The 24,552-nt window shown below is 39.7% G+C and overlaps 1 protein-coding gene across 1 annotated transcript in view; it reads left to right on the plus strand.

Moving 5' to 3' along the window:
- TBX20 (T-box transcription factor 20) overlaps positions 1-24,552 on the plus strand; it is a 68,822-nt gene that overhangs the window by 31,030 nt on the left and 13,240 nt on the right. The window contains exon 6 of the mRNA XM_043979025.1: positions 6,015-6,091. Within this exon, the coding sequence (XP_043834960.1) occupies positions 6,015-6,091 (77 nt within the window). The remainder of the gene's footprint in view (positions 1-6,014; positions 6,092-24,552) is intronic.

Below are 24,552 nucleotides of genomic sequence, written 5' to 3' on the forward strand. Positions count from 1 at the left end.
TCTGAGATTTTTTATCTCTACACTGCCCCCTGCTATTCCTCACTAATTCAAGATTGCTTTTTTCTATGTTGAGATTTCTAGATGAATGTCTAGGGAGCATCCATAGTTCTATCAAGTAGCACATAAAAGATCTGTGTTTTCATTAGTGTGGTTAACGTCCCCAACAACATGGATCATGAATGATCTTTGATTTAGTGGATAAATCCTGGGGAGATACCTAGGCACACAAAGGCAGGTGCCCAGGGTCCTAACCTGGTAAGTGTCAGAGGCAAGATTAACCCTGATTTAGAAATAAGTCCAGGTTGTCCTGAGTCTAATGACAGCACATAATACATTATATCATATTGCTGCTATTGACAATCTTATTAACAAATGAATATTCTGGGGCAACTAGGTGGCGCTGCAGTGGATAGAGCACCGGCCCTGGAGTCAGGAGGACCTGAGTTCAAATCCAGTCTCAGGCACTTGACACTTACTAGCTGTGTGACCCTGGGCAAGTCACTTAACCCCAATTGCCTCACCAAAACAAAACAAAACCCCACAAACGGTCTCTGAAATGCCCCAAAGGACATGAGGTTTGTTCGATTAAATCACTTGAACCAAATTGTATATAGTATCAAATCAGGTAGTCTAAAGCACTTCCCAATTCCAATGCATTTGTGATCTTATGGATATGGATAAAGCTTGGTCCCATGATTTTATTAGCATGGGAAATTCCCAGGTATGGAAGCTTCTCTCAGTGCATGCTGTCATCTTCTCTGTAACCTGTAGTCACAGAGAATTTCCTGGAGGGCTCAGCAGTTGTGACTTGTCCAAGGTCACACAGTTAGAAGTGGGACTTGAGCCCAAGTCTGCCTATCTTCAAGGCCGGGTATCTATCTTCTCTGCCTCTATTATTGAAATGACTGCACATTTTTACATGGTGAATAACACATCTCATCTCTACCTTCTCATCCCACTCAACTCTTACCCATAGTCTCCTATAAATTCGCCAAAGAAACCCTTACCAAGGCACGGCTGCCCTCCAAGGACGTGTTAACATTAGGCACAGAGGTGGTACGTGGCTGGCTGTTGGATATGGAGTCAGGAAAGATCCAAGTTCAAATCCTGCCTCAGAGACTTTTCGGTTGTGTGACCCTGGACAGGTCACTTAAATCCTCTCAGCCTCAGTTTCCTCATCTGTAAAATGGGAACGATAATAACAGCACCTACCTCACAGAGTTGTTTTGAGTATCAAAGGAGTTAACATTGAAAATCCTTTGCAAACCTTAAATTGCTTTATAAATTCTAGTTTTTTTAAAACATCTGTGAGGCCTGGTGTGGTACTTTGGATGGCATCTATTATTTCTTGCTCTCACTTTATGATTTTAAAAATTTTATTTTATTTGTGATATATAATTATATTTTATACATGACCCTCTGTCAAGAAATTGTATATGATCTCGACATGGGTGGTATCTTATTGTATCACATTTTTAAAATCAACCAATAATCAACACAATGGCATCTTTTATTCTCCACACTATTCAGTCTGTTTTTGCGAATATGAAGGTGTAGATTGCTATTGTGAAAGTCCAAATGTTTCCTTCTCATGTTTTCATCAAGGGTCCCCTCTATATATGTGTAGGTAATTTTTATAAAGATTTTTTATAGAGGTGAGAAAGTAAGAACACAAGTGGTTATTAATGTCTTCCTGACCTCCTTCCTTTTTGGTAATAATATCATACATTATTTTTTCATTGGTTTAGTATTCTTCCCCTCTTTCAATTATCTTGAAAATTGATCCATCAGTGCTATTAAAATTTTATCACATTCAGGACAGGTATTTTCTGTATGTACTTGTTCTGACCCAAATACTCTTTCAATCTTCATGCTCTTTCCATTGTCTCCTGTCAAATGTGGGTATAGAAACTAAATATGGATGATGAAGATAGTTTGCTAAAGAAATATTGGCACCTGTTGATTCTTTTTTTGTCCATTTGCCTTCTAGTTTCATCTAGAAGTATAATATCCTGATAATCTGGTTTAATTGGGTCTCATAACAAGATTTCTGAATACTTGCTTTTCTCTTGCCTGTTTTCTGCTTTGAGAAACAGTTAATCATGATTTCCTACCGCCTTCTTCTAAGAAATTTTGAAAATGAGTTTATATTCTAAATTCAGTCTTTGGTTGTTAGTTGTCTCCACTTGGGAAGAAAGTCAAGTGTTTTCTGCCTAAGTTGGTTTTTTAAAAAAATTTTTAATAAAAATTTTTGCAGGACAATGAGGGTTAAGTGACTTGCCCAGGGTCACACAGCTAGTGTCAAGTGTCTGAGGCAGGATCTGAACTCAGGTCCTCCTGAATCCAGAGCTGATGCTTTATCCACTGTACCACCTAGCTGCCCCCCCCCAAGTTGTTTTCTTGACTCTTTTGGCTTCCATATTGTGTCTATTGCTTTCCATCAGTTAAACTTCTATAGCAAATGGTGATGGTTTGTATCAATGTTTTCTTTGTTCCGTTTCTCATTTTGTCACAGCATCTCTTTTTAATAGGTCAGCTAGGAACTGTTGCAATTGCCTTATGTGTCTTCTCTCTCTCCTTTCTCTTAATTCAATGTTGATCTTGACGTTGCTTTGACAACTGTCTGCCCTTAGAGAAGCTGCTTGAATGACTTCACTTTGGTAATGAGTCATTTCCTGTCTTTTAAGATAAGCTCTTTATTGCTCACAAAACCCAACACCTTCTAACTCTTCTTGAAGAAAATGTTCATCATCTTTAGGGATGAGGCTTCTCTGTAGTCCGCTAGCCTTTGCCCTCTTTTGTGTTTTAATTCCCAACTATATAATCCAACAAGCTTCTTCCTCTATGTGCAACTTTGCTTTATATTTACTAAATATCAATATTTGTGTTGATTTGCCTTTGAGGATCTTGGCAAATACTTCTCAGAGTTTCTCTGTCTCATTTTTTTTTTTTTTGCAACAGATGTTGCTGCTGCAGCTATAATTACCTTTATGATGTTGTTTTTTTCCTGGTCATCTTGAGCACTGTTGGGTGAGGAGGGCCAAGTGTCCTGTCAAATGATGTTTGCTCATACAAAGAAGTCATTCTGTCCATTCCTACATTTGCTTTTCCAAGGACAATTTGTGAATCATCCTTCAATTTAGTTACAACTTCCTTATGTCTTTTGGTTTCAGTATAATTCAATTCAATTTAACAAAGATTTATGAAGTGCCTACTATGTGTTGGGTGCTGTGCTAAGTGCTGGATATCAAGAGTAAAGAGTGAAACAGTCTCTACCTTCAAGGAAGATTTTGTTATTTGTCCTTCATTCTCAGAGGACCATGACATTATGAGGTGATGTCATGCCTTGCAATGAATTGGATTTAAGTGATGGAGGACTGTGAAAAGTCAACAGCCTCACTCTCTCCTCTAGAGCCATCTGGGTCCAGCGGCAAGATATATATCAAGATGACTGGAGATGGCCCTGGATGTTTGAGGCAGTCAGGGTTAAGTGACTTGCCCAGGGTCACACAGCTAGTAAGTGTCAAGTGTCTGAGGTCAGATTTGAACTCAGGTTCTCCTGACTCCAGGGCCAGTGCTCTATCCACTGTGTCATCTAGCTGCCCCTCAAGGAAGGTACATTATATTGAAGGAGGGGTGTGTGTTAAATCGTGTGTACAAGTAAATAAATACAAAATAGATACAAAGGAATGCAAAGTGATTATGAGGGGCAAGGTGCTAGTAACCAGGAAGATGAGGATGAGCATCAAGTAAGAGGAGGCCCTTGAACTGTGATGAGAAGGAAGCTGTGGATCCTATGAGGTGAAGATGAGGAGGAAGTAGCAAAAACCCAGAAGTGGGAGATGAGATGCCAATACATGGGATATACAGGGTACAAATGAGAGTTCTTAATCTGAGAGCCATGAATTTGTTCTAAGAATATTTTGATAACGGTTTTAAAATATAATCAATTCTCTTGATAATCCTCTCTATCTCATGCATGTAAAAGCTTATTCTGAGAAGGGGTCAGTAGGTTTCACTAGACCGTCTACCCAAGGGGTCCATGGCACACTAAAAAGTTAAGGACCCCTGAACCGACAGGTCAATTTGATTGTGAGGGAGGGGGTAGCAGAGAAGTGGGATGTGACAACACTGGGGAGGTGATTTCATTGATAGCAAAGTGTCAATATTTCTCTACTTTAGTTCTTCCAGTAGTATGCCAGCTTCTTAAGCTGTCAGACATGGATTTCACGTGTAGAGTACCTACAGTTAAATTAATGTTTCCTGATGGTCCCAAACCACTGTGATTCCTAGTGCTGTCTGCCCCCTTTTCTGAAACTATGCCCCATTACTCCTGAAGTCAGAGGGGATCTACTAGGACTAAGCTTCATTTTGTATTTTTCTGTATTTATCAACTGAGGCATACTCCATAATCTCTAGGATCTCTTCCACTTCTCAAACACTATAATTCATTGAGACTTTCAACTGCATCCTGAGTTACATAGGGGTTTGAGAGGTAGTGTGGGAACCTAGTTCAAGGGTTGTAATCTGGAAGGCAAGATAGCAGTATCTACTATTTAATAATATATTAATAATATTAATAACATTTAATACTATTATTAACTAATTGACAATGTTTGTGATTAAAAATAACCTCTTCGGGGTGGCTAGGTGGCACAGTGGATAAAGCACCGGCACTGGAGTCAGGAGTACCTGAGTTCAAATCCGGCCTCAGATATTTAACACTTACTAGCTGTGTGACCCTGGGCAAGTCACTTAACTCCCATTGCCCCACAAAAAACAAACAAAAAACACCCCAAAATAACCTCTTCACTGTTTAACAAATAAAAAAAGAGGTAAGAGTGCCAATTGGTTGCTGTTCAGAAACAGGACTCCCTTTATTATATTTGTATTACTCAGTGTTTTGGAGGAGAAGCAGTGTGCCATATTGGATGAAGAAATCTCAGAGTTGGAAAGACCCGGGTTCAGCTCTGACACATACTGAACTTCAACTTAACTGGTGACTTAACCTCTCACTAATCCAACCAACTTGCTGAGATGCCTATATTAGCAGGAAATGCCCAGTTGCTGATCTCCATACTGAGAGTTCCTTATTCAAATGAAATCACAAGCCAAAAGGAAAAATAAAATCCAATGGAGGAGACATAGCTCTTGATTTTTCAGTGTTTACCTTTTTGATTTCAGTAGGAGGATTTGTGTGAGTTCTTTTGCAGGGTCCAAGAGTTGAAATTCTTTTAGTTGGTGCTTCCTGTATAGATTCTCCTTTTTCTAAGGTAACATCAGCACATCCAGGTTAATGGCTCTGTATAGATTGGTCTCCCTAGGGGCATCACAAGTGTGAATCTGCATCGGAATTGGATATTTTCCTCAATTTGTGGCAGAACAATCAGTCAAAAAGCACGTATTAAGCATAGGTTAGGTATCAGAGGAAGCTTGGCATGGTGAATGGAGAACTGGCCTTGGATCAAGGAAGACCCTGGGTTCAAGTCCCACTTCTGACTCACACAGGCTGTGTCACCCTGGGCAAGTCATGTAACTTCTCAGTGCTTGTGTATGCTCTCCAAGAGTATTAATTAAAGAAAAGGCACTCACTTGCATTGGTGAAGAGATTTTCCTCATCTGGGAATTCCTGATATCAGTGAACCCACAGGTCCAGTCCATACCTACCCTTTACCATGAACTGTTAGTTGCCCAGGATACAAAGACAAAAATTAATCAGTCCAGGCTTCAAGAAGCTTACATTCTATTGAGGGAAATGACAATTATAGATATAGGCATGCATGAAAGAGATGCAAGTCATTTTGGGGAGTGGGGAGATAAACAATATTTGCTGAAAGAATAAATGAAGGAATAAGGATTTGGTCTCTTTCATTCCAGAAACATCATTTTTGAGGGGGAGGAAATGGGGAAGAGGAAGACAATCTATGCATGTTGAGCTTCCAAGTCCAGGCTGATCAGACACTCGAATACCTTAACCCTAGTCATGATACCATCATGTACTCTTTCATTTCCAGATAACCAAGCTGAAAATCGACAGCAATCCATTCGCCAAAGGTTTCCGAGACTCCTCCAGGCTCACTGATATTGAAAGGTAACGAGGATTTTGCTTTCCTTGAAGATAAGATCCAGAGAAGAGAAAGTTGGTAGCAAAGCTCTACTTTCAACTACAAAGCTCTTGTACATTTTTTTCCATAATCTAAGTGCCAATCATTTCTGTTTCCCCTGATCCTCGGTCTCTACTTCTTTTCCCCCCTGTGGGTTATAAGCCTTTTAGATATGGAACTGCTTTGAATCTTGACAGCTGCCTAGCCTCATCTGTAAAATGTGCAACTTTCAGAGGGGGCATCTTCGAGGGTTTACTTTGATGGTTGGGAAATTCTTTCCACTGCATGAACTAGGGCTCCCCTTGTTATCGCCCATTTTAATCCTGTTGATACTGCAAAGCTCCATCTTAGGAAAGAGGCAATCTGCAAGACAAGGAATCTTCACATTCCTCAGTCTCCTGGGGTATGTCTTTTGATGAAAGGGGAAGGAAAGATGGGAAGGAAAGAGTGCAAGAGGTAGTGTGGTACAGTGGAAAAGTCACTGGGTCTGAGTCCCAAAGTACAGATTCAAGTCCCAGCTAGATCCTTACTTTTCATGAGCTCAGGCAAGGGCCTGGATTTCCTCATCTGTAACATTAGGAGTTGGACCAGATGGTCACTTCTAGTCCTTTCCAGCTCTCAATCTATGATCCTATGGAATGTGGAGACCCGAAGGGCTATATCCTGACCTCATTTAAGGGTCCATAATTGTGGAGCTTGTTTCATGGGGTCCTTGTGTTTCACTGTAGAAGTCCCAGATCTCTTTTTTTTTGGTAAGGCAATTGGGGTTAAGTGACTTAACCAGGGTCATACAGCCAGTGTGTTAAGTGTCTGAGGCTATATTTGAACTCAGGTCCTCCTGACTCCAGGGCCTGTGCTCTAGCCACTGCGCCACCTAGCTGCTCCAAAGTCCCAGATCTTAAGACTAGCACCATCCATCTTCTCCCCTGTTTTTGTGCCTGTTCTCTTTACCTGGGTTGGTTTGCTCATTCAAGACAATAAATCACTGGACTCTTGTCTATATTATGGCTAACAGATATTTTTAATGGGATGCCCAAATCCTAGAAACACAGAAGTCTTAGTAACTGGGTCATGAACTCTTGACCAAACCTTTGCTTCAAATGCCTCATAGATTATCATATTTTCTTTCGATGCATAAGGAATTTCTGAGCACATTTTAAGAAAACAGAAAACATCTCTTAGTCCAACGTCTGCTCCAGTTCTCACTCAATTCAATTTAGCAGAGACTTATTGAGCACCCATAGGCCTAGAAAGAGTGTAGAGAAGAGCCAATGGGAATGCTCCCCCAGGATACACTGGCACGACCAGCCCAGACCCTGTGTAGGCCTAGGTGAGTGTTTCCAATGCGCAAGACACTTGCCAATCACTGGAAACACAAGGATAAAACCAGGGTATATGAGGTCCATAGAGATAAATAAATACAAAGCATATAAAGTAGTTTCAAAAGGTAGCAAGCATTAGCAATACAATTTAATAAGAATTTATTAAGCACCTACTATGTATGAGACATTTTTGGGGGATAAGGAAGGGCCTCGTGTAGGAGGTGGCAACTGAGCTCCGATTTTCCCCCCATCTCCCCTCTTCTCATTCTTTTTATTCTGATCTTAAAAACACTAAAATAAAATGAGAATTTCCAGATATGCTGTAGAACAGAAGGGGATTGTGGGTTAAACTGGGAATCTCCATTATCTAGCGCTTGCTTTTCTTTCTAAGTATATAATAAGTTCAATATGTACATTGAAAAAGCTTCCTGCTTGTCTGTGATTCCTTCTGGCTTTCTTTCTCTTCTCTTTTAACCTTTTTGTCTTTTTTGCTTTGGAAACACTATCCCTTTCCCTCCCACAACTCCCCTCAACTAAAAAAAAAAGAAGAAAGAAAATAGACATGAGGAAGCAAAATAAATCCCCACATTTTCTTTGTCCAAAAATGTATGTCTCATTCTGTATATCTTCACTCTATTACCTCTCAGTCAGGGGGTGAGCAGCATACTTCATCATCAGCCTTTTGGAATCATGGTTGGTTCTTGTCTGAATCAGGGATCTTAAGTCTTTCCAAGTTTTTTCTCTCTATGTTGTTGTTGTTTTTCTATGAATGATTCTCCTGGTTCTGCTAAGCTGTGCTTTAGATGAGGAAGGGGCACACTCCAGACAATGACAAGAGCTTGGGCAGAGGAATGGCTCATCCATCAGATCAATGACCAGTTCTTTCGCCTATGGGACCAGGGTGTGGCTGGCCCATCTATTCAACAATCCAACAAACATTCGTCAGATGACTGCAGTATTCAGGGAATTGGGGTAGAGATGAGAAGAAAAGGTTAGGAAAAACATCAAATAGAGAGATAAAAAGTAAACATAAATAAAACTGGAATCATAATACATACATTACAGAATAAAGCAGTGCATCGTGTGAGGGCCCAGAATGGAGTGGTCATTACTAAGAGGAGAAATCTTGGGAGTATAGGGACTATGCCTATTCTAAATTTGGTATCTCCTCCAGCACCTACTGTAGCGATGCAACAAGATGCAACATAAGAAATATGCATTGAATGAATCAATGTATAAATATATAAATGTAGACACATCTTTTGTATTTGGGGGATGGGGCAGGGCAATGAGGGTTAAGTGACTTGCCCAGGGCCACACAGCTAGTATCAAGTGTCTGAGGCCACATTTGAACTCAGGTCCTCCTGAATCCAGGGCTGGTGCTTTATCCACTGCGCCACCTAGCTGCCCCATTTGGTATTGTTTATCACCAGAAGTATGCTTAGAGTGTAGAGAGAGATTCAGCCATGGGGGATGGCTGTTGCCCATTGCACTTAAACAGCTGGGCTCACTGGGACTTCCACACATCAACCAAGTGACTAACAGGCATCTGTTGGGTGCTCCCTATGTACAGGATTGCACCTGAGACTGGGAAGACTCGGACAAAAGCAATGTCAATATGCCCATATTTTGGCATCTATCAAACAGATACAAGGTGTGTCTAGAGAACACATCTGGGGATGCAGACATGGGGAAGCTATTTTGTGAGAGACAGGATAGACGGCCAGAGACTAAATGGAGAAGCAGACAAGTCCTGCCCCTGAACTGACATCTGAAGTGTGTCTCCTCGGTTAGACTTGTTTTGGGGGATCTTATCTCATTATTTTACAGAGGAAGAAACTGAAGCCCAGAGAGGGCTCAAGGTAACACAATTAGTGAGCAGGAGGATCAGGATTTGTTTGAATCCAAGTCCTCCGGCTACAAATTTAGCACTCTTGATAAACCATACTGCCTCAAGATCAATGTGATTCTGATGTCATTTTGTTGACACTCCTAGCAGCATTTCTGAGGCTATTCCTGGAAACAAAACATTTAGGATAGTACAGAGGCAAGAGTGCTAGACTTGGGGTCAGGGAACCTGGGTTCAAATTTGAACTTTTGACACTTCATACCTCTGTGAATCTAGGCAGATCACTTCATCTCTCTGGGCCTCAGTTTCCCCAAATGTAAAAAGAGGTGGTTGGACTAGCAAACCTCTGAGATCTATTCTGGCTCTGAATTTATGATCCTTTTGGTTCTAGGTACACAAGGTTAATTCTCAGAGATACTAGTATCCATGCAGACTGGACTTTTCCAGTAATTTCCATAGGCAGTGCTGCATCTGGGAAGGGATCAGGGGACCTGGGTGAATCCTTTTGCTGATGTTTTTTCCTCATGTGACTTCACACCATCTAGGTCTCAGTTTCCTTATATCAGTGGTGACTGGTGGCACAGTAGACAAAGTGCTGGGCCTGGGCTCTGGAAGACCTGAGTTTAAATCCAGCCTCAGATGCTTCCTAGCCAGGTGAGCCTGGGCAAATCACTTGATTTCTGTCTACCTCAGTTTCCTCAGATATAGAATGGGAACAATAAAAGCCCCTGTATCACAGAGATGTTGTGAAGACCAAGTGAGATAATATTTGTAAAGGGCTTAGTACAGTGTCTGGCACATAATAAGTACTATATAAATGCTTATCTTCTTTTCTTCTTCTACTAACTCTGGGACAAGCTGCTTAACTTTTCTTAGCCTCAATTTCCCTATCTGTAAAATGGGAGTCATAACAGCATATAATGCATAACTGTACAATAAAATGATAGCATACAATGTGTAATAGTATAAAATGTAATAGGATACAATGCATAATAGTACAATAATAACTAGTAAATAATACATAATAGTACAATATAGTATACAGTTAGCATACAGCACATAATGCATAAGCTAGCATTTATATAGTGCTTTAGGCTTTGCAAACTGCTTTATAAATATTACTTCATTTTTTTCTTCACAACCACCCTGTGAAATAGGTGCTATTAATATTCCCATTTGACAGATGAAGAAACTGAGGTGGGCATGTTAAATGATATGCCCAAAGTCACACAACTGAGAAGTATTTAAGGTAGGATTTGAACTCAGAACTTCCTGACTCCAGGCCCTGCCTCACAGAGTTAGTTATTGTGAAGATCAAATGAGATTATATGGACAAAGTACTTAGCATACATTGATGCAGTGCATTATGGTTTGTTGTTGTTGTTATCTGTAAAATGAGAAGAAGGTTGGGTCCCTTCCTGGTTGAATCCACTCAGGAGTTCCCATTCAGCAAGCAGGTTTCTGGGGTGGAAGTCAAAGTTTTCCATGTTCCAAACCAAAGCCCAAGGGAGTCCTCGCTGCTGACTAGCTGGGAGTTTACAAGATGACCTAAGTCCAGTGAAAGCAGCCAAGGTTTCGGCTTTCATTTTGAGGCATTTCAGTCTCTTTTTTTCCTAAATAGCCTTTGGGGAGGGAAAAACAAATCAGATCAATTGATCTTTAGAGACCTAAAGAAATCAAATTAGTCTGGAGTCAGTTACTGCACTAAACCATCTCCTAATTAGATTGCTCCTTGTAACTGATTGAAAACAGTCCCTATCGGTAACAATAGAGGCTGCTTCTCTTTAGTGGAGATCTGAGAGAAAAACACATCTTTTTATGAGACGATGACAGAAATTGCACTCTTCCAGCCTAATTGAATATGATGTTATAAATATGTGACCTTAATGATTTTGTTTCCTGTTCCAGATTTACAGCTACTGGGTAGGAGACTCAAACTTCAATGCCTTTAGGATGAAATCTCTTTGATTCATACAAAAAGAAGATATTCATTTCATTATTATTCTGGCTTTGGGCTATTCTAAAGTAGACTAGATGAAGCAGGAAAGCACCATAGAGAGTCTGAACTTTGGAGTCAGAAGCTTGGGGTTCAAATTCTACCCCTGGCAATTCCTGAGTGATGCTGGACAATTGCTTTGTTGTTCAGTTTCCTCATTTGTAAAATAAGGGGTTGGGCTACATGGCTTTGGAGGTCCTTCCACTTCTAGCTTTGTGCTCCTGTCATCTATGACCTTTCTGGGCCTCAGTTTCTTCATCTGTAAAACAAAGGAGTTGTTTTAAATGGCTTGAGAGGTCCCTTTTAGCTCTAGCTCTATGATCCTATAATCTATGACCTTTCTGGGCCTCTGTTTCCCTATTTGTAAAATAAAGGGGTTAGGATAGATGGTCTTGGGGGTCCTTTTCATCTCTAGCTCTATGATCCTGTTTTCTAAAGCAGGGTTTCCTGCTCCATTTTGTGTCCTGGACCTCTTGGACATTCCGGGGAATCCTATGGATTTCTCAGAATCATGCTTTTAAAAAATCATAATAAGAACATTCTAAATTTCAGATAGAGGTAAGTGAAAATAAAGTTTTATACATATATATGTATACACACATATATATTTTTTCCACCCAAGTTTGTGGACCCCCTGAAATCTGCCCATAGACCCTTAGACCTTGGGGTTAAGAATGCCTGGTCTAAATCCCAATTAAATTCATGAGTGGCCCATAGAGCTCATATTCATTGTGAGCTTTTTTAAAAAAACCTTTCCAATATTAGTTTTGCTTCATTCATTCATTCATTCATTTGTTTACTTATTAATTCATTCATTCAGGTTAGGACTTGTACTTTCATCAGTGTGGGGAACTCTTGGTGAGCAAAGTCCCTCTACTGATGTAGATCAATGACTTCTGCAACTTGTGGTCTTAGAGAATCAGTTGGGATACTAAAATGTTAAGTAACTCAACCGTGGTTGCAAGTCATGAGCTAGTGGCAAGCCTTGAACCCAGGTCTTCCTAATTCTGAGGGCTCTACCCCTGTTCATGATACTTCCATTTTGACTCTCCCCTTATAGTATCATTATATCATTATATAGTATCATTATCATATAGCATCTCCCCATATAGTATCATTACCTTGTTAATATTGTAAAATCAAGAGCATAACTAGGAGTTTGTGTTTTAATGATAGGAATCAATGGACCATGAACCTTATTGATTCTAAGCCTAATGCTGGGCCATGCTTCCTTGAGTTTTATTTCACCTCCTCCCGACCTTCACCTTGGAGTCCACCAAGCAATAAGAGGAAAGCAAGAATTTTTGATGAAAGCAAGCTGTGTCCAAGAAAATCACTCTGAGGCTATATGCCTGTTAGCCAGTGGTCGAGTTGCTTGTTGTGAGTCAACCATCCTGGTTTGATAGTAAGTTTTCAGGATTTAAGTCATGACCTTGGGAGTAATGATTTTGGAAGCAAGATGTTACTAACCCTTTGTGGTAAATTTATGGGAGGACAAGAGTGTCCCACAGGATGGGCATGCATGGATGGGTCGTGATGTGCATATGTGGAGGAATGGAGATGGAAGGGACACTCAAGGTTATCTAGTTCAACCTTCTCATTTTACAGATAAAGTAAACTGAGGCCCAAAGTGATTAAACAACCTACAGTTCAATTTGTCCTATTTATCCCTTCTTTGCAGAGAGTACACAGTCTTCTCCATTAGATTATAAGATCCTCAAGGGCAAGAGCTATTTTTGCTTTTCTTTATATGCCCAGTACTTAGCACAGTGCCTGGCACAGAACAGGTGGTACATTTTCTCAACTCTTCTCTAATAATGACAGTGTACTCAGTTTTGTCTTTTTGTTCTTTCTGCTTAGGTGGTTTTTCTTGCTTCATCTTGTATCAGTCTATTTGTTTTCTGGTTCTTCTCTGAATTCTTCCTATTCCTCATTTCTTATAATGCAGTGATTTCTCATGATGCAGTAATATTCCAGTACATGTATGTAGTACATTTTTTAGCCAGTAGAGCACTTTTATTGATACTGTTGCTGGCTGCAAACACCTGCCTTCTTAATACAAATATCCTCCCACTGATGAGACACATCTGTGAATTGTCATGCCACATTCTCAAATGAACCACTTTGCAAGTTACCAAAAGGGCAGTGGAAAGATGCATGGTAGGCAAAAGTCAACAGCAGTGTGTCACCCAATGATGAGTGAGGACCAGGAATGCCACCAGTAATGGCCAGAAAAGGAGGTGGGATGGTAATGGAGCAAGAATGAGGGATAGCAGGTGGGCAGCCCAAGTATTCTACTGGTCTCCATCATGTAGTAAAAAAAATCTACAGGAAGACCTGAAGTAAGTTGGGCAGATATCCTATGAAGAGCTTATAGAAAGGCAAGGCCAAGAATTAGTTAGAATTAGATACTATGGGTGGTTCAGTGGATAGAGCCCTGGGTCTGGAGTTAGGAATATCAATTCAAATCTGTCTTCAGCTGTGTGATCCTGGGCAAGTCACCTAATGTCTCTTTGTTTCAGTTTTCTCATAGGCAAAATGAGGATAATAATAGCATCTACCTCCCAGGGTTGTTGTGAAGATCAACTGAGATAACATTTGTAAAGCACTTTGAATAATTCTTGGCACATTCTTGTTGTTGTCTTTGATTATAGTAGGTGCTATAGAAATGTTAGCTATAATAATGACAGCCATCATCATCATTAACATTTGGCACTGGTAGAGGTAATTCCTCAGCAATTTGGTCTCATACCTATTAGAAACATCAAAATAGGGAGCAAGCTTGAGACACCTACAAAGAGAAGCATCAGTAGCCGTCTTTCAAAAATTCCAAGGATGAAGAGACACACATGATTCGAGAAGATCACCTGGCCAGCTTGTAGCTGACCTACAGTCAGATGGAGTTTCTAACTATAGTGAGATTAGGCTTTTATGCAGCAGACCACATGGCTTTGAGAAATGTAGCCTCTGGCATTTGTGAAATTCAATTGCCTCCAAAGAATTGATCCTAAAAACGATGCCTGGGCATTTTGATGACAAATCCCCTGGCGAATAAAGCCTCTTAGCTGATGTACCAGAACTGCCCCACATCGGCCCATTAGGTACAATACTGCATGGGAAAAGAGGTCAATATTGATGGGAACAATGCTGAGACATTTTGGATGGGCTTTTGTTCCCTCTTGTTCTGGAAATTTAGGGAACTTCAAGCAACCCCCGCCTTTCATTTTTCCAGCATTATGTTGCACTGCCCCCCCCAACAATGTTCTTCATTAATATTGTTAAAATCTATACAAGGGGGGCAGCTAGGTGGCACAGTGGATAGAGCACCGGCCCTGGAGTCAGGAGTACCTGAGTTCAAATCCGGCCTCAGACACTTAATACACACTTACTAGCTGTGTGACCCCCGGCAAGTCACTTAACCCCAATTGCCTCACTAAAAAAAAAAAAAATCTATACAAGGGGGAACTAACATATGCTTCTGGGATAGAAGAAGCCTAAAAGAATTATGGGTTTGGAAGAAAGCTTCTTGGGTTATCTGCTTCATTGTCCTGCAGGGGTACACATAAATTATCCCAGATGTTTGAGGAACTGTCTCAACCTTAACTCTCTCCCAAGGCACGTCTACAATTTCCTTTAACTTCCTTTAGGAACGCCTTTCAATGTTTAATTAATGCTCATTGTCTTGATGTTCTCCTTGGAGCTAACAAGTCATTCAGACTTAAGGATTTATGCTTCACACTATTTTTAAAATTTGTATCTTTCAAGGAATCTTGTATGCATTTGACTTATGCTTGTGAGATACCTTGTTGGAGAATACCCAGTAGGGGTCGCTCCACTAGATTTTCCCTTTTATTACAGTCAACAAGCAATAAGCACAGTGAGATGTTTATTGTCTTCACCTGGCAGTTGATCATACAAATGTGCTATACTATAGAAAAGCATTGGTAAGCTTTTTCTGCCTGCCTGAAGCTTTTCCTCTCTGTTTTTGTTTGTTTGTTTGTTTTTGGTAATTATTATTGTCTTTGACTATTGATTTTGTCTAGACCTGTAATTTCATCTCTATATGGGAACTTCTGGCATAGGAACTCCCTTCATTGATGTAGATCACCAGCTCTTCTGTAAATCATGGTTTTAGAGGACTGTCTGGGGGCATTGAGAGATTATGACTTGTTGAGGGTCACGCAGTATGTGTCAAAGGCTGAACTTGAACCTAGGTCTTCCTGACTTAAAGGAAAGCAACCTATTTAACAGACCATGCTGCTTCTAATCCTTTAACATGGCTGCCCATGTCTACTTCTGACTAGGCCAAGGGATTCACCTTCTCCTCCTTGTCCCTCCTTCACTCACCTCTGAGTGTATTGACTAGATGGATCATAGAGCTGCAAAGGACTTCAGAGGCCACCTAGTCCAGCCTCTCATTTTGCCAGGGAGGAAACTGAGACCCATAGATGTTAAGTGACTTGCCCAAGGTCACAAAAGTAATAAACATTGGAGGCAGAATTCAAACCCAGGTCTTCAAATCTCCTAGAGTCAATGTTCTTTCCCCTGTGCCCTGAGTGGTGCTGAGGTTTAAAATTCTTTGATTCTGTGAATGAGCTCTAGTCTTATAGTAAATTCTGCCTTTGGCAGTTTCTATCATAGAGAGCTTCCTGTGAATTGTTAACTGCTCTCAATTGGAAGCTTTATCGAAGAGAAGGTTGCATGTGGTGGCTAAAATTAAATTTGAGCATTATCTGTGCTATGGATATGCCTCAAATGGCACCTATCTGCAATGGGTTTGGGGGTTTTGCCCATGGTCTAAAAGCTAAATAAAAAGCATCTTCACATTTATTTGCAGTGAGCTTTTAATGGAAACATCATCTACAAAGTCCTCTTCAAAGCCTCCCTATGCTATGTTGTTGAATCTGGGTTCTCAAAGGCTTACCAGTGGAGTGTGAGCTAGGTTCTCTCATGCTGGGGAGGAAGGGACTCCAGCCCCAGTGACAGACTGTCTCTGTTTCCTGAGGACCAGCCTAGTGAAGTTCAGAGAGAATCATTACCATTAGTCTGGCCTCTTACTGATAAAATCACTGGCCATGGCAATCCATGAAAAAAAAAGAAAAATATAAAATGGTGCTCAATCCTATGTGGTTCCCTTATGCTTTTGTAACATGGCAGAAATGGGGGAAGAAGTAAGGGAGGCACACAGTTTTTAGAATATTCATACCCACCAAGGTAGCTGTTGTATCCATCTTGCAATCCTCACTTTCAATGTATCTCAACAAGAATTTATTAACCACCTACTAGACACATGACACTTTGCTAGGTGTTAGGGAAACAGAGACAGAAACAAAACAGTCCCTTTCCCACAGAAGTTTCTGTTCTATGGAATATGAAACCAAAAGACATAAGGAGTTGTAGCTATAAGGAAGGATGATTTGCAGTTTCTCTTGGAGAGGCAAGTCAGTTCAACTTAGTTAATATTTGTAAAGACACCAAACAGAGCTGATTTTCTTGTGTGTTGAAAAGCAGCAAGAAACATCATTCCATGGGATATTTGGTCATGTCATGCTGCAGTGCATATGATAAGTTTTTCCCCCTTTTTTTGTTTATTTTTTCCAATTAGTCCAAAATCTATTTTCTCTCCATCTCATCCTCCCTCTTCTATTGAAAAAGGAAAAAAAGAAAACCAAAAGACTTGGAATAAATATGCGATCAAGCAAAACAAATTTCCACATTGGGCATGCCCAAAAATATAAACACAAAATAAGTATTTTTAAAAGACTATAATGCAATGTTAGCTTCAGAGGATAAAGACATACAAAAATTGTACAAAGAACTCTGTAAATTAAATTAACACATGCTTTGTTACTTGAAGACTTCAATACAAAGGTGGTAATAGGTGAGGATGGCAAAAATAAGTTGGAAAACATGGATTATGAGAAAGGAGTGAGAGAGACAAAAGACTTGTATACTACCCAGGAATCTCTTGATTATGTGTGATGAGTACTTCCTTCAAGGAAAAGTAAATCAGAAGGTGCTGGTTGTGGGGAGTGCCAAATAACATCACAAAAATGAAATTGATTATATTTTAATAGACAGGAAATGACTCCTTACCGATGTGGGAGTCATTCTTGAATCAGCTGTCTGTGTACACTCAGCCCACTGACTTGTTAGAGCAAAGATAAAAATCAATACAAAATTACTAAAAACCTAGACGAAGGAATACAAATGAAAAAAGATATGGCATGCAATTAAAACAATTTCAATATAACTTATTTAAGCAAGTTATTGATGCTGAAAAATGGGATATGGATGGAAGAAAGAGCATCATCGCCAAATACTATAATTTTATACAATAGTTCAACTAATGTAAATCAGTTGATATAGTAGGAGGACAAAAGTCTCAAAACTCCTTTAGTCAGCAAACATTTTACTTGCTTTCCAAATAGAATAATAGGGGAGCCAAGGACAATATCAGTTGATAATACAAACTTGTCTGTGCAATGTTATGGAGAAAGATGGTGAAACTTTATGAGCAGTATTGCTTCATAAAATATAAGAACAGTGAAGGGAAGAAAATTTTAAAAAGCTTGGCAAGAGACTCAACCAAGCATATTGCCACCAGGGCATTCATTTAAGGATGCAACTAGAAGGAGTACATTGAGTAGAAGAAAAATGGAAAAGATCTGCAAAAACATTGTATAATACATTCTTTTTAATATGAAGGACAGTGGAGCCTTTCTACTTGTGCTTAAAAGCTACAGTCCCAGATGTTGTCATAGAGGGAATAAAAATGACACTGAAGAGAACAAAGGTAAGGAAAACAGCTGAACTAGATCAAGAATACATAGAGAAGGTCCATGCTTCAGGTGACTCAGGCATGAAAGGATAGCTTCTTGAGTTATCAAAAGGAGGGGAAGAGCAAAGTCATGGAAGAAAAAAAAAAACTCAGGCCATGTTACTGCCTAAAGGGAAAAAAAACACCAGTGGCTAAGAGAACATAAGATATAGTAGAAAAGAGCACTGGGTTCAGAGCTAGCAGACCTAGGTTCTTGTTCTGGGTCTGCCGATTACCACTGGCATTATCTTAAGTCCCTTCAACATTTATAAAATAAAGGCACTCGACTAAATGACCTCTGAGGTCCTTGCTAGTTTTAAATTTATGAAACTATCCACCTATATGCCTATTCTTTCATCTATCTACCTATCTATCTATCATTTATTTATCTATCAACTCTCTATCTACCTAAAGTGAAAAATCATTTGCACACATCAAGGCATCCTTTATTAAGGTATTAGAATGGAACAGGCAGGCTTTTGCAAGGGATATTTCATAGCTGACTATTCCCTATCACACAATTGACTAAGAGATGTAGCAAATAAGAGCTCTCACTGTGCTTATTGCTTACTGTCCCTATAACAACATCTAATTGTTTAGCACAGAATGTCAACTGAAAGGCTTTCTTCTAACAAAGTGTCTCCCATGAAAAAATGAAAACCATACAAGATTCCTTAAAAGCTAGAACAAAAGAGCTAATCTTGTTTGACACCTCTGTACTCAGTATCAGCATCAGTAAAACAAATATGTCACGATTGGTATCCAGCACAGAATTCCCTAGAGTTGGTGAGGTTCTTCACATGTTCTAGGTCGGGACTGACACTATACAGGTTGGAATTCTGTGCTCTGGAATATTGTTGAGCCTCCTGGAAAAAAGCTGGAATCACTCAGAAGAGTTTGGCTTAACTACACACATGGGAAAAAAGAAATGAAGAATGCTTGTTGTCCAGGGTGTGATACATAGTTAGGTTGACAGTTTCTAGTTTGTTCACCAATATATACATTTTGGATGGACTGCAAATGGATAGATTCTGCAAATGGACAATGAGTTGCCTGCAGAATTGAACAGGAGGAGGAAAATGTATTAGATTGTCTTTGAGAAATCACAGATTTCATTTAACGTCTCCCTGAAACCAAGGCCCATCTTTCTAATTACTCTATGGGTATGACTGGGAGGCATACAAACTCCAGAGAACTGAAGATAAGTATCTCCTGGAGGACTGTGGAGATAGATATCATAGGTGTGAGTAGGCTTCGAAAAGAGCAGCCTGAGCTGGTCATATGGCAGGATGGCCAATGGATAGCATGTGTACTTAGTTGCTGTATTAATGATAATCCAGAGAAAATAAGGAAGATTCTCAGTATGTCATGTGAACTCCCCCGGCAAACTTACAGGGGGTCATGGAGAATATTCTTACAAGTTGGGCAGGCATGGCTGGGAGACAATGTCCTCATTGATGAGACCCCAGATCCCCTGGCATTTTTGAGTCTTTGCGTGCTTTTGACATTGTTCTCTTCGTGGTCGAAGTGTTTCTTTTAATCTACTCCTCTGCCCTTGGATCTTGGATAAGCTAGTCATCTTTTCCTTTTAAGTTTTCTTTCAGAATCGGCTTTTCTGCAGTTCATTTTTGTGCATTTAGAGTCTATTTATTCCATCTGTCTTCACCCTACCCTGCTTAGGATGGCTCCTTTAATCTGGGCTTCCTTCCAAAAGTACTAACTGGAAGCTTTCAGGACATTAAAATGAAAGGAAAAAAGGAAGCTCTGATATTCTGGAACATGGAAGAATCCTTCTGAGCTGTAAACTTGTCGTTCCAGCTCCTGCCCATTGCTCATTTCTCTCTCTCTCTCTCTCTCTCTCTCTCTCTCTCTCTCTCTCTCTCTCTCTCTCTCTCTCTCTCTCTCTCTCTCTCTCTCTCCTCTCTCTCCCTCTCTTCCTCATGCTCCCTTAAACACAGGTTCTAAGGGACAGAGCAGGAGGCAGCGTGATACATACAGAAGAGGGCTGGGTTTAAAACCCACCTTACATTGCTTTGCCCACCTGGGCTTCGGTTTCCTTTCTGTAAAATGCTGCCATTATATTAGATGATCTCTAAGGATTTTTTTCAGCTTTTAATTTATAATCATATGTCACCTAGCCCAAGCTGTCCCCAAACAATAATCATACTGGTCCATAATCATATTCCGCTTGAAGGTTTCGCAAAGTCCTTTCCTCATAATAACCCTGTGAGGGAAGCAGTATGTTTATTCCCATTTTACAGATTCAATTAGCATCAGAGCACAAACTAGACCCAGGTCTTCTGTCTCCACGTCTAGCCCTCTCTCACACTGTACTGTATCTCAAGGACAACGTTGTCACCAGCCTTTCCTTGAGATCTTTCAATGGGGAACTTTAGGCCTCCCAAGGAAACCCACTCCCATTTGAGGAAGCTCAAACTGTTAGAAAGTCTCTTCTTTATATATAGACCAAATCTGCCTTCAAGCCACTTGCCTCCTTTGCTCCCAGGTCTATACTCTTGGATCAAGCAGGACAAGGCTAATTCACAAAGCATGCCCTCAAATCCTCTGACATCCCACTTAGGTCTTCTCCCCTCTGTCACATAGCTTGCTCTTTAGGGCTTGTCCTCCTCTGTGTGGATCCTCACTTGTAAGCATCCTCCATGATGTCATGAGTCATGACAGCTGGAAACGAACACAGAACTTCAGATGTGGCCTGGGCAGAATAATCCCTGTGCATTTTCTCTTAACATAACCAATTCTGTTGTGTGAGTTGCACAATATCTCCTATCATGATAACCCAGGAGTCTGATGAAAGGTGATTATCTATGACTTCATTCAAATCATTAATTTAAAAAAATTAAATATCTTGAGCCAAGGAAAATCTCTGAGGTACTTCACTAGAAACCTCCCTCCAAGTTGACTGTGAGCTGGTTCCAAACACACCTGACTCCACCACCATCCAGCTCATATCTCTCCATCTTGTTCACAAAGATACTATGAAACACCATTAAATACTTCAGCTAAATCTAAGTACGAGTCTAGCTACTTTATCAAAAACGGAAATGAGGTTAGTCTTCTGTGTACTATTCTAATGAGACTATATTGACTGTTAGTAACATGGCTTCCATTTTTCAATGTTCAGCAACCATCTCTTTAATAATGTGTTCTAAAATTTTGACAAGAATAGAAATCATGCTCATTGGTGTATAGTTTACAGAGTCTATTCTCTGATGTTTCTTAGAAAATAGGGAAAACATTAGCCCTTCTCCATTCCTGATGTACCTCTCCTATTCTCTAACATCTTTCAATGATGACCAATGGAGGCAGAGCAATCAATCAAACTGCTAGTTCCATCAGTCCTTATGATTGCATAAATATAGACCTGATAACTAGAACTCACTGAGGGTAAAGAGATGCTATTTAAAAATATTTTTATGATAAACTTAGAATGTAGATGTAAATATACTATGTACATATAAATACATATAATACAAACGTGCAAATAAAAATAGAATTGTATATGAACATAACTTCTGTTAACCAGTTTTTAAAGTGTATATTAAACTTTTTGTTTTGGTTTGGGTTTTTTGGTGGGGTAACGAGGGTTAAGTGACTTGTCCAGGGTCACTTAGCTAGTAAATGTCTAGTGTCTGAGGTCAAATTTGAACTCAGGTACTCCTGAATCCAGGGCTAGTGCTTTATCCACTCTACCACCTAGTGTATATTAAACTTAACAAAGTAGTGACAAAGTTTCCCTATTGCTTTGCTTCCTTTTTTGTTTTCTTCTGTGTATTTATAAATATTTTATTGATTCTTCTTTTCCTTTATATCTCTACCCTTTTGTCTCCATCAATGTTCCCCCTTGTGAGAAATACATATAGTCAAGCAAAATAAACACATTGACCACATATGAAAATATCCATCTCATTTTGCACCTCCAGCCTGTCTGCCACACAGCGGAGGAATATTTCATCATCAGTTTTCTAAAGTCATGATAGGTCCTTCTGTAGATCAGAGTTCTGAAATCTTTAAGCACTGTTTTCCTTTGCTTTTCCATAGTAAGCATGCAAATTAGTGTCTTGACTCTATGCATTTTTCTATGCATCAGTTCTTATGAATCTTCACAATTTTCTATGAATCCTTCCTATTCATTGTATCTTACCATATGATAGTATTCCAATGCATTTCATCTATCACGCTATTCATTCATTCCTCAACCTGGTGGGACCCAGTTTGTTTCTAATTTCATTTCAACAAGCATTTATTAATCATATACTAGTGGTAAAACACATAGAGCACTAAACTTAGAGTCAAGAAGATCTGAGTTCAAACCCTTAGACACCTACTTGCTGTGTGGCTCTGGTCAAGTCACTTAATCTTGTTTGCCACAGTTTCCACATCTGTAAAATGAGCTGCATCTTTGTCAAGAAAATTCCAAATGGGCACACGAAGAGTCAGAGGTGAATGAAAAGGACTCAACAACAAAAAGGAATGAAAAAGACAAAGATGAAAAGAGTAGCTTCTCTCTAGGAACTGACATTCTTTTGGGGACAGGGGGAACACAACAAAAACCAACTCAAAATATGGAAAAGGAATTCTAAAGTCATTCCTGGAGGAGGGTGGTAATGATTAGGGGTATCAGGAGAGTCCTGCAGCGGAGGCTTCAAGGGAGCTGGAAATAACAAAGTCTTGCTATTTTCAAGATAAAAAGTATTGTCCCAGTGAAGGACCGGATGCCTTTTGTTAGGACTGGCCTAGCTAAGTTTAGAGAGGTTCAGGACCCACAGGATGAAATTTTTTGGCCAACAGCAACTTTCTTCTAAGTCGTGGTGGGGGAGAGGTGTCAAAATCTACAGTGGCAGAGGGAGAACCTCATTGACAAAACGTCAGAAGCTTGAAGAAGGATTCATATAATGTCGATAATGTATAATTTTGCAAAAATTTGCCTTCGTGTTTCATGTCTAAAAGATAAAGTTTGGGAATTAAGAAGCTCAATGCATTTACTTAAATTGCTAACTGTCATAGAAAAGCGTAGAAATGAGTACACCTACTTGAAAAGATAAAGCAGGACCCGTCAGAAGCAAGAGTGTTGTAGTGGGAAGTATATCACCATTGGCATCTAGTGTTCACCACTGCTTAGCTCTGTGACCTTGGCTAAAAGACCCAACCTCTCTGAACTTCTGTTTGTGTCTCTGGAAAATGGGAATGATCACATGGAGGCTATTATCTATCTCACAGGGTTGTTGTCAGGAGCCAAGGAGATAACGTATGGGAAAGCACTTTGCAGCCATAAAGCATCATCCAAGTATGAGCTATTAGAAGACAATGAATTTCCTCAGAATAAAGTCGAGTCTGAAAGCTTTTTTAAATGATTAAGTTGAAATTATTTTTCCTTTAAAAAAAGGACTCATGCAATATCTTGTCAGGTCTTGACAAATAAAAATATATGACTTTAAAAAACACGCTAAAATATATTTTATCAGTAGCTTTCATTTGTTATGTTTTTTGGGGGAAGAGTCATACCGCAGCAGATATTGATTTGTTATTTTCCAGTAATTCATAATATTATCTGCATAAATCTTTTGATTTATGCTGTGACAAGGAGTCATCTATAAAGAACCCCGTTAGTCATTATGGTCTAAATTGATGATGAAGTAGTACAGCGTTGGATGTGGGTTTTTTTTTCCTTTCCATTAGATGTTTCCTATCCACTTGACCTTTCTCCCCCAGACAGAGTCATGGGCTAGCTCTCTCTCAGGAAAGTGAATTGTCATATGAGCTGAGACTTTTGTCTATTTTGTTTTCGGGGGGGGGGGGGAATATATTGTGAAGTGATGTAGGAAGAACCCTGATGAATTAGCTAACCAAAGCTTTGTTTTGAGTTTGATTATGCTCATGCATGCAAACATGATCTTGATCTCAAGTATTATTGGCTAAAAATTCAACCAAATTTTGTAGCTTTCCAAAGTTGTCATTATTTGAGCACAAGCTATGTGCACAGCACTGTTTTAGGCACTGTGGGCAATATAAAACAGCATTAACACGAAGCTTTTATATCCTCTGCAAATTTACAGTGAACTTGAGATGAAACACAAACACGTGAAAAGTTAAATAACAATACTAAGTAAGACAAGAGATAGCTGTATGGTACAGTAGAAAGAGACCTGAATTTTGAGTCAGAGGGCCTGAGTTTGAATCCTGTCTGCTATTTATGACCTACAGGACTTTGAGAAAGTCATTATCACCTTGGGCCTTACTTTCTTCATCTATAAAATGAGGGGTTGTAGTAGATAGCCATTGAAGTCCGTTCCAAATTTCAGTCGATGATCACCATGACTGAACATCAACTGACTTGTATAAACTTTGAGAGTGCACTCACGGTTAGGGTGGCGTAGTTTAAATTAATGAAAGTTTACTGAATTTAATAATTTATCTGTCACTGGCCTGTTGGGAGGACGAAA

Source organism: Dromiciops gliroides, chromosome 1, assembly GCF_019393635.1.
Source record: "Dromiciops gliroides isolate mDroGli1 chromosome 1, mDroGli1.pri, whole genome shotgun sequence".
NCBI classification, from domain to species: Eukaryota; Metazoa; Chordata; class Mammalia; order Microbiotheria; family Microbiotheriidae; genus Dromiciops; species Dromiciops gliroides.